Raw genomic sequence first — 14433 nt, 5'->3', positions numbered from 1 at the left:
TTGGTGCCATAACTGCAAGTCACTTCCATTTTCTTCCTCTCCTTCTGACGGTCCACAGTAAAAGGAAATGCTTCTGCAGCAGCAGGATCAGTGTGTATGCTTGGCTGACTCGATGGAGACTCGGGGGACGGGATGGGGGGAGGGTGGTGAGGCCTGGAGGTGTCCACAGTTTTTAAGGAGTTGCTCTGAGTGAGGGTGCGATCGTTACGTGCTCATCCAATGGGCCCTCTGAAGAGCTGCGTTTCATGTGGAGAGGGGTCTGAGTTCTGGTTGAGGAGAGACTGCTACGCGTTCCTGATGGGGACCTGGCTGTTTGATGTCCTACAGCCCTACATTTAGAAGATTTATATGTTGCTCCCACTGCCTCCCAGCTCCTTGGCCGGTCGGGGCATGCATGCGTCCTTGTCAGTTGCATATGACTGACTGCTTTAAGGCATTCTTTCATTTCTGAACGAAGGAGAATCACCCCCGTAGGTTAATGCGCTGACGATCAGATGGTGTCTTTGTTGCAACTGGACTCATGATGGCACTCGGCTGCTTTTCCTCACCCTCCTCCCGCCCCTACCCACTCCTCCGGTGAAATCACTGAAAGGTGTGTGGCAGTTACTATTCTCAGTTTTTTGAGGCCCCATGCGGATCAAAGGCTCGAGTGATCCCGGAGGAGTCAACGGTTAAGGAATGGGTCCGGTTACCCTAAGCTGGGTGTTACACGCAACCAATGAATTACTGAACTCTCCATCTGAAACCAATGATGTCCTCTATGTTGGCTAATTGAATTTAAATTAAAAAAAAAAAGGGAGATGCGTATGAAACTCAATGACATTTTGAAACTCATTTTTAGGAAATCTGAGGGTTCCTCCCTAGTTCATCCCCCTTTTCTTTTTTGTTTTAAAAGTTTTTATTAATGGTATTGATCATGTGGATTATTTCGAATGAGGCGTTGCTATGCCTTTCAACGCAGTAGATTTTTTTTTTTTTTTTTTTTAGGATTCTCCCCTCCTCAAAAGGGAGCAACAGTTTCATCTGTCTGTTACAGTCCCCTCAAATCTCTGAGGCACTTCAGGCTTCTTTCTGCGTGCCTCCTCTTTCTTAGAGTTCCACTTATGGCCAACTCAGCTCATTTTCTCTGCGCCTTAAGGGACACGCTCTCCATTCCCTGCTGCCATCAAAACAGCGATGACAAGCCATGGAAAGCCCCCCTGCCTCTCGTGTATTTCCTGTACTTAGTGCACGTCCCGCACTCACTTGTCCAAGTAGAAATCTGGACAGCAGTCTTGTTCCTTTACTTAAGGTCAGAGCAGTGGGGAAACAGAAGTGGATGGTGATACATTCCAAAGACGTCTATGAGATCGTTTCTTTCCCAGTCCAGATCATTCACTGTCCAAGTCCTATCAGTGCCACCTTTTAATAACACCTGGTAAATATGTACATGTCTTTAAAAATTTTTTTTAATCTTTTAAGTCTGTCCCCTACTATTTCTCTAGTACAGGCCCCCATCCTCTTTCCCCAGGGCCTTCTAACCTCCATTCCTCTCCTCAGCCATATTCCACATGGCAGCATAAATGATTTTTTCAAAGGCACAAGTCAGATCTTGTCCCTTGCCTGCTTAAAAGCCATTAATACTCCCCTCTCAGGATAAAAGCCAAATACCCTGACCTGATTTATATTGTTCTGTGTGCTGTAGCCTCTACTCCCCTATGCCACCTTACCCCCCTCCCCTTATTTTCCTCCTCATACTCGGCTCTGCAGCCATACTTCCTTGCTCCTTCTAATTCTGTGCACACGTAGCTCCTTCTCTTTGGAGCACCACCTCGCCTTGCTGTTTCTCCCTCCCTTTCTCCCTCCTGACCCCCAGACTCATCCATTCAGATTCACCTGATCGTTGTTTCCATGAGAAGTCTCCTTCAGCCTTCTAAGTCCAGGTGAAGTGACCCTTCTGTTTCCTGTGGCGCTTCTGCTTTATTCTGTGGCTCACCCATCCCCCCTCCCTTAACTACTTTAATTCTTGATAGCCTTTATTTCCTAAAAGCGTTGCCTTTTAGTGAAAACCATTTCCATTGATTTTGATGGGAAAAAGTCATGATGTATTCCATCCTGATCCAATAGCCACAGTCTTCACAGAGAGAAAAACAAGTCAACTGAGCAATAAAAACAAATTTGTAAACAAGCAAACAAACAAGTTGTATAGGTGATAAACAGTATTTTGAAAGTAAATACAGAATGTTCTTAAATATAGTGCAGTGGAGTTGCTGTGCTCAACCAAAGAAGAGAAGATTCGAGGCTGGTGGCTGGTGAAGGAGGGCCGTGAGGAAGTCCTCCTCCCAAGATGGTGGAGAGGCAGGAAAATCGACGTTCAGACAGCAGGTCCTTTTAAGGAGTGATCTGCATTCACATTGAACTGAATCACAGAGTTACAGCACAGAAAAACACCTGATGGCAAAATCAGGCCAAACAGGGGAGTGCTCCCCAACTCATAGAAACAGTGCACACAGAGCAGAGAGTTTAGCAGAAAATGCTCCTCTTCCTCCCACTCACTTGGCATCTGTACACAGAGCACAATGTGCACCCAAATACAGCAGGCCATTCCAATTCTCCTAGATGAGACTTTCTGACTAAAAACCATGGGGTTTTTAAAACCAGTGGGTGTATCTTTGCCCAAAGCTGTAATATCAAAGTACCGCGTTTTCGTTTCTGATTGGAAAAGTTGTGATGCCGAATAAAGAGAAGCCGTCCAAAAAGTGGAATGACTGCAGGAACCCTTGTGGCAAAAAGACTAGTCATTCTGTTAGGTGAGTGTGTGCTTGGGTGGCTTTGCTAGTCGTCGCTTCCCTCACCTGAGTACGAGCCACAGGGAGGCAGACATCCTGTCTGTGGCTGAGTTCCCAGCAGAGCCTGATGCATACAAGGTAGATTCCTCTGAATATATTTCACGCTCCTGTTGGGCTGATGACACTTTATTCCAAAGCTAATTATGTTCATGCCCTCTTTTCTCAGACTGCAGTATCCTTTAGTTCAGGAATTATGCCTACCTCATCTTCCTTAATCTCTGTACCCCCCCATGGGTTCTTGCCCAAAATAGTTGCCCTGTGTATGGAATTAATGGACTGAGTATTTTCTAGAAAAAGTAGGGTTCTTTGAGAAGTCCATGCAAGAAACAATTTAGCTTCTTAGCTAAATTATTCAAATATTCAGAATGAAGAAAACTTTTAGAGATTTATAATTCGATGTGATTAAGGTCAAGGTAGCTCAATGAGGTAAAAAAAAAAAAAAAAAAGTGTGTTTGACTTCCCTCATTGAAATTGTGCTGAATTAATCTTGAGAGCACTTATTCAAAAAATTTTAAGTAGACATGTTCTATTTTTTCTTTAGTTACTGCAAAAGACTAATTTTTTAAATCAACAGGAGAAGTAGCATGTTATGGAATAGATTATTTGAAAATAAAGGCCAATCTTTTGTTTTTAAAGAAGGAAATTACTGTGTCATGCAGAATAAGATGGTTTTAAAAAAGGAAACTTTTAAGAATTTTCTGTTTTGAAGACCTACATGGATCCCAAGCGGAGTTTTTATTCACAGATTAATCACAGTTATTCCCTAAACCTGAAAGAAAACTATAAGAAAGTTTGATATAGGAGTCTAGGGAGGAGGATAATTCAGAGAGACAGCTTTGATCATCCTTAGGAAAGCAAATTCATTGCTTCAAAAACAAAAGAATCAAATCTAGAAATTCAGGAAAGACTTTTCCCAGAGGATTATTCTGGCAGCATGTTGAAAAGAGGTTATAAAAGCATTAAGTTCACAACCTGAACAATAAGTTAAGTAAATGTTAGGGAAGTATTTCCTTTCTTATTCTAAGACTAGGCATACCTTTAGCTTGCTTTTGCCAACAGCAATGCTGCTAAGCCTGGGCTGGCATAAAAGTACAGTATGTTATATAAGACAAATTGCCTTCTACGTAGATGTGAAGGGGAGCTTAAAGGAAGCCCTATAACTTGGGACACTACCAGTCATCTTTAGGAACATTAGGCTAGGACTCAGGGAGCAGCAGTCATCCAGTGCAAAAGTGGGGAGCCCTCCAGTGATTTTTATAGCATGGAGGAAAGAGTTGTTTCCTGATTTGTAGGTTTAATGGGGTACTACGCTTAGCTGTTCTGTTGTGGTTTGGGGTTTCTGTACCCTACAGTCTTTTCCCTGGAGAGAGAGTACTATCCGGTGCTTTCTTGGGACCATCTTCTCACTTAAATCAGCCACTCACAACTGCAGTGAAAATAATAGAATTATGTTGGCCATTAACTTCCTCTGAAGATAGGAAGCAGGTAGAAGAACTTCCTCATGGTCCTGTTAATTTCTTATGAGACCAGTGATTTGGATAAGCGTCAAGAGTTCTGATTTTCACACTGGCAATTGATCATATCTTTGCTAAAGTCCAATAGTAAGGCAAGAACAAACCCAATTTAAAATCCAGTGCCTTGAGTTATTTTATTACCTCTAGTAGTTTAGGGAAGTAGAGGTGTTCAAATGCTTTATGGACAAGGGGCACCTGGGTGGCTCAGTCGGTTAAGCATCTGCCTTTGGCCCAGGTCATGATCCCAGGGTCCTGGGATTAAGCCTCACATCAGGCTCCCTGCTCAACAAGAAAAGCAGTAGGGAAGGGAGAATAAAGTTTTGAAGTGAATGGTAATTTACTATTTTGAATGCCAGCAAATATTGCCAAAAAGTGTGTGTCAGCAGTTTTCTTATACAAATTTATTTTTAGAGAAATGCATGTTATAAATTAAAATCACCCAGTATAACAACAGTGACCCTGCATCCTACTTTACAATAAATTTTGCATAAAAAGCAGGGATTTTTATGTCTGTGGTGTTTTTGGTAATTGAGAGTTTAGAGATTAACAAGGGTTGATAAAATGTGGTCCACAGTGTCCATTCCTTTTACCTTTTTTTTGTAGTTACCTTTTTAAAAAAATATTTATTTGAGAGAGAGTGTGTGGGGTGGGCAGGGGTGGGAATGGGCAGAGGGAGAGAGAATCTCAAGCAGGCTCCATGCTGAGGAGGACCGGGAGATCAGGATGAGCCAAAACCAAGATTCAGACGCTTAACCTACTGAGCCACTCAGATGGGCTCCCTTTGTTGTAGTTATTGTTATGTAAATTTAGAAGATTGTTTTTAAAAGTCCCTAATAGATTAAACAGTTAATGTTGCTCTGTGCCTTATCAAATATTTTAATTAATTGCTCAAAATCATGTGTGACATCCATGCTTTGCTCACCACAGGGTAAGGATGCAAACCATACTCTGGTGACTGGGTGTCTGCCCTCCACTATGCTGATGGTGACCATTGGGGTTAGGGTTGTACATTATTGCCTTTTTGGGGGGAAAACTACTTGACGGTGTATATGTTAAGAGTATTAAAAATGTTTGTACTGGGGCGCCTTGGTGGCTGACTCGGTTAAGCGTCCAACTCTTGGTTTTGACTCAGGTCGTGATCCCAGGGTCCTGGGATCAAACCCCATGTTGGGCTCCGTGCTCAGCAGGGAGTCTGCTTCTTTCTCTCTCTCTCCCTCTAAAATAAACAAATAAGATATTTTAAAAAGTTTGTGCTCCTTGGCTCAGTAATTCTACTTTAAAAAAAATCTATCCTAAAGACATAAGTAGAAGAGTGGTCAAAGATTTATGGACAGAGATATTCATAACAGCATTATCTGTAATAGCAAGACAAATATACATGGCTACACACCCATATAAAAAAAATGTGGCCTAATTACCCAAAAGGAAGTGGCTAAGTAAATTAAAGTACATCTATTCAATAAAATACCTATAGCTGTTATAGATTGTGTTTATGAATTATTAAATGAGCAAAAATCATTAGAGAAAAAATGAATAAAGCAGGATTTAAAACTATATTGCATATATGTTATAGTCTTAGTTATGTACATATACACATATGAAAAGGATTAGAAGGAAATGCATCAAAATATTGATGTGTTATCTTTAGGTGGTAGAATTCTGTTTACTTGCTTTTTGTTCTGTGCTAAATGTGTAGGGGTTTTTTTGTCAATGAATATTTGTGGAAACTTTGTTAAGAATTGTCTACTTGTAAAAGTAACATTGTAGAATATGTGAAGAAAACTTGAGTATTTTATTTAAAATATCATCTGGGGGCGCCTGGGTGGCTCAGTTGGTTAAGCGACTGCCTTTGGCTCAGGTCATGATCCTGGAGTCCCAGGATCGAGTCCCACATCGGGCTCCCTGCTCGGCAAGGAGTCTGCTTCTCCCTCTGACCCTCCCCCTTCTCATGCTCTCTCTCATTCTCTCTCTCAAATAAATAAAATCTTTAAAAAAATTATAAAATAAAATAAAATATCATCTGGTATGATAACCACATTGGGTGCTTTATTTTATTTTATTTTATTTTTTTAAAGAATTTTTTATTTATTCATTTGAGATGGAGAGATAGAGAGAGATGAGCAGGGGGAGCGATAGAGGGAAAGGGAGAAGCAGGCTTCCTGCCGAGCAGGGAGCCCGACGTGGGACTTGATCCCAGGACTCTGGGATCATGACCGGAGCCGAAAGCAGATGCTCAACTGACTGAGCCACCGAGGTGTCCCTAAAAAAATTTTTAAATGAGAAAAACACTGAAGTTTAAAACATGACATTGTGATTTAAATCAGAATTCTGTTCCTTCCATCTGATATGATTTAGATCAGAATTGTTTTTAATTTTTGCATAAAAATATTTGGATGATATGTATGCTAGAACAGAGGTCAGACAGCCTTTGGCAAGTGATATGCCAAAAATGATGTGTGGTGGAGTGGGCAGTTATGATCCTACCGTGGACCTTTTCTCTGCTGCCCACTGTTTCCAGATCAGAAGAGAGGATAAGAGGAGGATGGGTTAGCAATTTCTATGTGGAGGAAATTAAGGCTGTTGTCTCCCTTGCCAAGGTAAATTTCTGTAGGTAAGAAAAGTAAAATACATGTTAAGGCTACTGGCCTGTCTGTAAGAAGACAGTAGGAGCCTCGTTCAGTTGCAGTAAACTTGGCCAAACAAACAAAATTGTCCATTTGCTAAAGTAATGCAGGGAAATATGTAAATATTTACATTATATGTAAATATAAATATAGTTGTTTTCCAATAACTTCTTAGTTCAATAACAGTAACGCCAATATTAAGAGTTTACTTTTTTGTGGGGGGGACAAAGATAGTAAGCGACATAGCATTAAACAGTTTTGGAAGCGACATAGCATTAAACAGTTTTCCAGCAGTGCTAATGGATATATTCTGCTTTTTTTTTTTTTTTTTTAAAGATTTTATTTATTTATTTGAGAGAGAGAATGAGAGACAGAGAGCATGAGAGGGAGGAGGGTCAGAGGGAGAAGCAGACTCCCTGCCGAGCAGGGAGCCCGATGCGGGACTCGATCCCGGGACTCCAGGATCATGACCTGAGCCGAAGGCAGTCGCTTAACCAACTGAGCCACCCAGGCGCCCTATATTCTGCTTTATACGTCATCTTGCTTTCCTCGTGGTCAGCAGTGTTTGTGAGATCGGACCTAGGTTACAGATATTGGTGGCTGTCGAATGTAATTTCAAGCTACCTGACTCCTATTGCAATAGAATCCAGGTCCTTATTCTCGTTATCACAATTCTCTAACAAACACAGCAAGCTTTCCTTGGGTAAGTATAAACGAAGTCAACAAATATTTACGTTACCGTCATAAGTTCTTCCCAGCCTCCAAAAACCAACTGACAGCCTGTTTTAAGGAACCTAATAGAAAGATAGAATTCATAAAGGATGGTCCTGTAGGATCATTTAGGTAGCAAACATGAGCTGTGAAGTTTTCAAGGACAGCTGTAAAGTTACTCGGCGGATCATGTGCTAGGGTTAAAGTTGACTCTGGTATTTGTTTCACTGCTTTTTAATAAATAAATAGTTGAGGAAAGATTTGGCAAAAGGAAGAATGCCCCTCCTTGTCCTCATTCTCTCAGGACAGCGGCTCCTGTTAACAAGTTATTTGAATGTTTACTTTGCCTTGACCACTTACCAGTGATGTGTCAGTCCTTGACCTTGAACCAAGTGAGAATTCAAATAAACCAAAAAAAGTTTTCACATAGCTGGCCTCTTCCGCCAGTGAGTGGTACCAAAATATCCTCCCCCACTTTTTAAAAGAGGTCAGCAAGAAAAAACTTAAAAGGCAGTCCATGATCTGATGATCTGTGATCTAGATAAACTTGAGTTGGCAACTCAGATTTTGGAGTGCATGGCATAGAGAAGGGAACAGATCCCGGGAGACATTCTCTGATTGATTAGAAGCCATATTTAAGGTGCCTTGCTTTGTATTTCTACCCAGTTTTATCAGTGGTTAGAATTAATCTTTGCATAAGTGAATATGCACATAGAATTCCCATTTCTAAAATGTCATTCACCTAGCTCTTTCGTTACATTTTGTTATATTCCGTAGTCGTAGGAATCCTGTGGCCAGCCCTGGCCAAGTAGGAATGTGGGGGAGAATTTGCAGACCTAATAACCACTCTTTGGATCCCTAGCCTAGCAGGGTGCCTGGCGTATAGTAGGCATTTATTATATTCTTGCTGATTTTAAAAATCATGTATATGAGTGAATAAATGAATGAAGGAATACAAAATATAGCTAGACTATGCCGAATTCATGTGAGATGACAGGTCTCATTAAATACTACTCTTTAAGGTACTTTGGGAAATTATATTAAGGTATTCCTTTCATTTTGAAAAATGTCTCTTCAGTGCCTATTTTCGGCTAGGTATTAGAATTTCCCATGTTAGATATGAGATTGTTCTTGCTTTCAAGGAGGACATAGTTATGTAACCAGATACATTGCAGAACAGACTGATGAGTGCAGTGGTAGATGTGTGTCCAAGGGGTGGAGAAAGCATAGAGGAGGAATGAACCATATCTGGAGGGTGGCATGGACAGTGTTAATTGTAGTAATTTTATTTATCGTGTTTGTCGTCCATTCCTACTAGAATAGAAGGGGTACGTTTTTGCCTGTGTCACTTATTCCTATTGCCAGGTACTATTCAAGAAGCTGGGGAGAGAACAATTTAAAATATATAAATAGGAATAAGCATTTGTCGCACGAATGATTTTTGATAGATAATGCAAAATCCCTCCAAAAAGAATTTACCGATTATATTTCCACCAACAGTAGATGATAGCGATTTCTACCCACATCCTTTATCAGTGCTGGGTTTTGTGAAACTTTTTTTAAGCTTTAGCTGAATGTGCTGTGCTGTCTCTACATTAAAGAAACACAAAAAGGATCCTTCCCTTGACTGCCGTGTGTCTCCAGCAATTCTCCCTATTTTTCCGCTGCCCTTTTGTAGCAAAGCCCTAGAAGGGATTTTCTGTGCTTTCTTCATTTCCTCCCTTCCCATTCTGTCCTGAACCCACCATCAGATGCTAGTCCCCCCTCCATCAAAAGCACTCTTGTCAGTATCACCTGTGCTTTATCGCGCCTTCACGATGGTGTCTCGCCTTACTCTGTTTCTCAGCAGTGTTTGCAATAGTTGCTCACGCTTTCCTTCTAGAAATGTTTCTTCTGTTTTTCTCCCTGGACACAACATTCTCCTGGATTTCTTCCTATTTCACTGGCTACTTATTCTTTGTCTCCCTCGCTGCTTCCTTCTCTATTTGGTCTCTAAAGGTTGATGTATCCCAAGGCTCCTGCCTGGTCTCTCCTTTCCTCTGTCATACTTTCCTTAGAGCTCATCTAGTGCTGGGGCTTTAATAGGTCTGACGTCTATACTTCTGACATCTATATTTCCAGCTCTGACTTCTCCACACAGCTCCAGATCCCTATATGCAGCTGTTGACTTGACAGTAGTACTCGGATGCCACATGGGTATCTCAGACTTACCTTCCCAAAACAGAACGGCTGACTAAACCCTTCAATCCATCTCCCCCTTGCTGGTCTTCTCCATTTCAGTAAACAGAGTTATTATGGATTCTGTTACACCTAAAACTAAGAGTTATCCTTGACACATCTTTGGATCATACTCTAGCCAAGTCTTCAGCAAATTCTGTTGGTTCCACCTTTAGAATATATTCTGAGTCCAGTTACTCTTTACCACCTCCACAGTTGACTCACTGGTCTGACCCTTCATGTGCTCATCTCTCTCCTGAGTGATTACATTACCTCCTACTTGGTCTCCCTCTTACCTTTCTGCCACCGTTCCGTCTAGTCTCACTACAGTGGTCTTTGGGTCTACAAAAAGCACTGAAATAGTGTCTGGCACGTACTAAGCACTATGTAAATGTTATTATTTTGTTGTTTTGGTTACTGTTTCTATTTTAGGGCAGTGAAGGGGGGGTGCATTTTGGTGGTGTTGAGTTTTAGATGCTTGTAAAATGTACAAACAAATGCACTAAAGGCAGTTGAATCAAGTATTCATGTCAAGTGATTGATTCTGTAAAATAGGAGGTATTATCTTAGTGCCTTGGAAGGATGAGCAAAATTTCCAACATTAGCTTAGTGTCTAGAGATCAGTTTGTGAAATGGGGAGATACGGATCATCAAGTGCCTTGTATTTGCCACACTCTACAGAGATTTCAAAATAGATGGTAGCCATTGTGTTCACAACTGGGACTATTGAGATACGAGATTTCAGCTGTTTTGGGGGTTTAGATGATCTTTCTTTCTTTTTCTGGATGTCTTTTAGTGAGACAAAGCCCGGAAGTCTGTCCTGCCTGCTTCTGTAATCTGGCGCTATGCATCCAGCTCCTTGGCCCTTACAGACACTGCTGTATGTTGTTACTCTTACGATTCTGTGTCCTTCTGTGAATTCAGGTAAGAGCTGAAGAATGGTTGTGGTTTTTGTTTTTTTTAAGTTTAAAATTTTAATTCCAGTAACATACAGTGCTATATTAATTTCAGGAGTATAATACAGCGAGTCAGCCGTTCTATACATGACTCCGTGCTCGGCACCATAAGTGTGCTCTTTAATCCTCAAGAATGGTCATGTCTACACTCAAGCTTTTCCTCTTCTTAATCCTATAAAAAAACAAACTTCAGCTTTAAATCCTCACTGATAATCATGGTTTCCAAAGACATTTCTAAGATTTGTTTGACCCAGCTGAATGATTTAAAAACTGATTCATTCAGGGGCGCCTGGGTGGCTCAGTCGTTAAGCGTCTGCCTTCGGCTCAGGTCATGATCCCGGGGTCCTGGGATCGAGTCCCGCATCGGGCTCCCTGCTCAGCAGGAAGCCTGCTTCTCCCTCTCCCACTCCCCCTGCTTGTGTTCCTGCTCTCGCTATCTCTCTCTCTGTAAAATAGATAAAAAAATCTAAAAAAAATAAAAAATTAAAAAAATTAAAAAAATAAAAACTGATTCATTCAGCAATTTCAGGATCTCTTGGTAGTGCTTTTGGGCATTGGCAGGCCTTCCTAACATTGTCCTTATAATTTATTCCTCTCATTACCTTAAAAACAAGTATCGTCCTATCATGTTCTTTTCAGTAAGAGGATATGTTACAAAAGTCTGAATTTGGAAATTTTAACAGGAATAAAATGCTGACTCCATACCACTGAAGAAATTTTAGAATCAGCATGTATTAGTACTCAGCTTGGAGAGAACTTGGTTCAAATCCCAAATCTGCCACTTTCTCACATGACCTTGTCTGAGTTTTTCTCTACCTCTGTTACTGACAAGCTTAAAAGCATTGATTGTTAGATGTGTACATAAGCCCGCACCCAGTGCATGGCCCACGTGCGTTTCTTTTCATTTTACATTCGTGTACAGATTCCTATAGAAGTAATATAGAAATACCAGTGATGTTTATTCATTAAGTAATATTTACTATTTCTGTTAAGAATACCGTATAACTTTTTGTAAGCCAAAAAGCTGATCGGCTGGTTTTATTTCTGTTTTTGTTTTGCTGAACAACCGCCTCAGGTTTTAGTCAAGAGAGGCACGTCCCTCATATTTCTGACGAAATACCCTGTGAAAGTAGGGTTAGCAATCTATTGAATTTTTTTTTCTTTGAAGTAGTTTATTCCCTCAGATTAACAGTATTCTTGTCCCCCCCACCCTTTCGGGTGGAGGAGGGCGATCTGTTTTGATCCGTTAGTGCGAGAACCCACCCTGCCCCCCAAGTTGCTGAGGAAATGATGTCACAAGTGAAACTACACTAAACACCAAATAAAATTTAAAATTGACACTCTACATCCAAAAAAGGATGGACTTTGTATTTCAGCATGACTGAACATTGTTTTATATTAAAGGGAAGTAGTAAGACTGTAGCCATTATTTATAGAATAACTTAGTCTTAAATCCTTGGTGATTTAGGAGAGAATTCTTTTTATTTTGCAAGTTATTTTCACTTTTCCAGATTCTTAACTTGCATTTCTTAGGCGGTACTTCATGAAAAGAGCCATTTGCTATTTCTCACTTACAGAATTGGTATGTTGTCTGATTTATATCAGAAGGTTTCTCATCTCTTCTACCCTAATCATTAAGTCCTAGGTTAACGCATTGCCCTTTTTTCCTTCCAAAAACGGGCGTATAAAAATGTTCCTAGAACTTTTACAAGCATTAAGAACGGTAACTGGTATGATGAAATAAGGGCTTGCCTATAGTTATATAGATTTCTGATGAAATGTATTCAATATACTCTTCTTTCTCTCTCCCCTTATCTCCTTTCTCCCCGCCTCCCCTCACCCGTTGGCACGTGGGGAATGTTTCCTTGTAGACTTGGCACCTTATTTTGTTTCTGAGCCACTGTCTGCCGTCCAGAAACTTGGTGGACCCATAGTACTACGTTGTTCTGCTAAACCTGTGACCGCTCATATCTCATGGTTGCATAATGGAAAACGATTGGATAGAAACATGGAACAGATTGAGATCCATCAGGGGACTTTGACTATTCTGTCTCTTAATCCCTCCCTTTCGGGTTCCTACCAGTGCGTGGCCAACAATAGCATCGGCGCCATTGTCAGCGGCCCTGCGACAGTCGCCACTGCTGGTGAGTTGAATTTTGTCTCTGGTGTCTGTGCTTTTTCCTAGAATTACTGTTAGTGCAGAGGGAAGAGCGTGGGCTCTGGAGTAAACATGTAGGCGTTCTCATCCCAGCCTTGACTCTTGCTGTGTGTTTAACTTGGGGAAAATGTACTTGAACCTCTGTGAGCCTAGCCTCGTGTCTTCATCTATAACAGGGGCATGGAAACAACTTTTCCATGGTTAGGAACGTTTTCTAATGTGAATTCTGAATTCCTTTGTGAATATTTAAAAGTCCTTAATATCGGGGCACCTGGGTGGCTCAGTCGTTAAGCATCTGCCTTCAGCTCAGGTCATGATCCCGGGGTCCTGGGATCGAACCCCGCATCGGGCTCCCTGCTCAGCGGGAAGCCTGCTTCTCCCTCTCCCACTCCCCCTGCTTGTGTTCCCTCTCTCGCTGTGTCTCTCTGTCAAATAAATAAATAAAATCTTAAAAAAATAAATAAATAAATAAATAAATAAATAAAAGTCCTTAACATCAACAGCAACAAAAAAACTGTTGTCTCGGGTGCCTGGGTGGCTCAGTTGGTTAAGCGACTGCCTTCGGCTCAGGTCATGATCCTGGAGTCCCTGGATCGAGTCCCGCATCGGGCTCCCTGCTCGGCAGGGAGCCTGCTTCTCCCTCTGACACTCCCCCCTCTCATGTGCTCTCTCTCTCTCATCTCTCTGTCTCAAATAAATAAATAAAATCTTTAAAAAAAAAAAAAAAAGAAAAAGCTGTTGTCTCCTTTGACACTCCGTTGTTTCATGCCGTCCTTTATCTTTCATATCTAATTGTCTTATTTGTTTTGATTACTGAGTGATTTTAATTTATGTGATTGAAACCAGGCTAACGAAGCAGGAAAAAAAATAATTGACCGTAGAGAAAGGAATGTTGAGTATTGAACTTATGGAAAATCTGGAATGTGGTGGTTTTCTTAGTAGGTTTGAACCATCTGCCTTTCAAATGGTGATGGTTTCCAGTAATGGAAAATGTCTTTGTTAGGGCACCCCTATTTACAGAACAAATCTGGATTCCCCAGGAGTCATGAGTTTGTCATAACTGAGAAGAGTAAATGTTTTTGTAAAGCTATGACCCATGGACAGCTCCAGGACACACACTGGAAGGCTGAATTCCTAGTGGCAGGCGGCCGAATGCTTTCAGCCTTGGAGATAATAAAGCGGGTCCATCTGTAGTGAACTGGAAGTAGTGAGAGGAACTGAGAGAGAAACAACACACTGCTTGGTTTTTCGATGTCCTAGGTTCGTTCCCATGAACCATTTTATTGCGATGTGAGTAGCTACCCACAGAGTGAAGATGCATAAGGAAAGTGAGTTTTGATGAGGGACTGGATTTGAAAAGGGTTTATCCCGACAGAATGGGAAGGACTATATTTTTATAGTTTTTAAGGTGTTTTTAAGATGCTG

General features: G+C 41.1%; 1 protein-coding gene across 4 annotated transcripts in view; it reads left to right on the top strand.

Moving 5' to 3' along the window:
* The window catches only part of CDON (cell adhesion associated, oncogene regulated), a 96603-nt gene that overhangs the window by 22478 nt on the left and 59692 nt on the right, over window positions 1-14433 (top strand). For 2 of the 4 annotated variants that reach the window (XM_032426145.1, XM_032426143.1), the window contains exons 2-3: window positions 10691-10818; window positions 12722-12994. In XM_032426145.1, the coding sequence (XP_032282036.1) occupies window positions 10740-10818; window positions 12722-12994 (352 nt within the window). In that variant the 5' untranslated portion in view covers window positions 10691-10739. Of the gene's footprint in view, window positions 1-7505; window positions 7670-9488; window positions 10819-12721; window positions 12995-14433 lie in introns of those variants that run through there. The other 2 variants (XM_032426146.1, XM_032426144.1) reach the window with 2 other exon arrangements.

This window comes from Phoca vitulina, unplaced genomic scaffold (genome assembly GCF_004348235.1).
Source record: "Phoca vitulina isolate PV1807 unplaced genomic scaffold, GSC_HSeal_1.0 scaffold34, whole genome shotgun sequence".
NCBI lineage: Eukaryota > Metazoa > Chordata > Mammalia > Carnivora > Phocidae > Phoca > Phoca vitulina.
The sequence above is the reverse complement of the archived record's forward strand: the minus strand, read 5'-3'. Positions and strand labels throughout refer to the sequence as shown.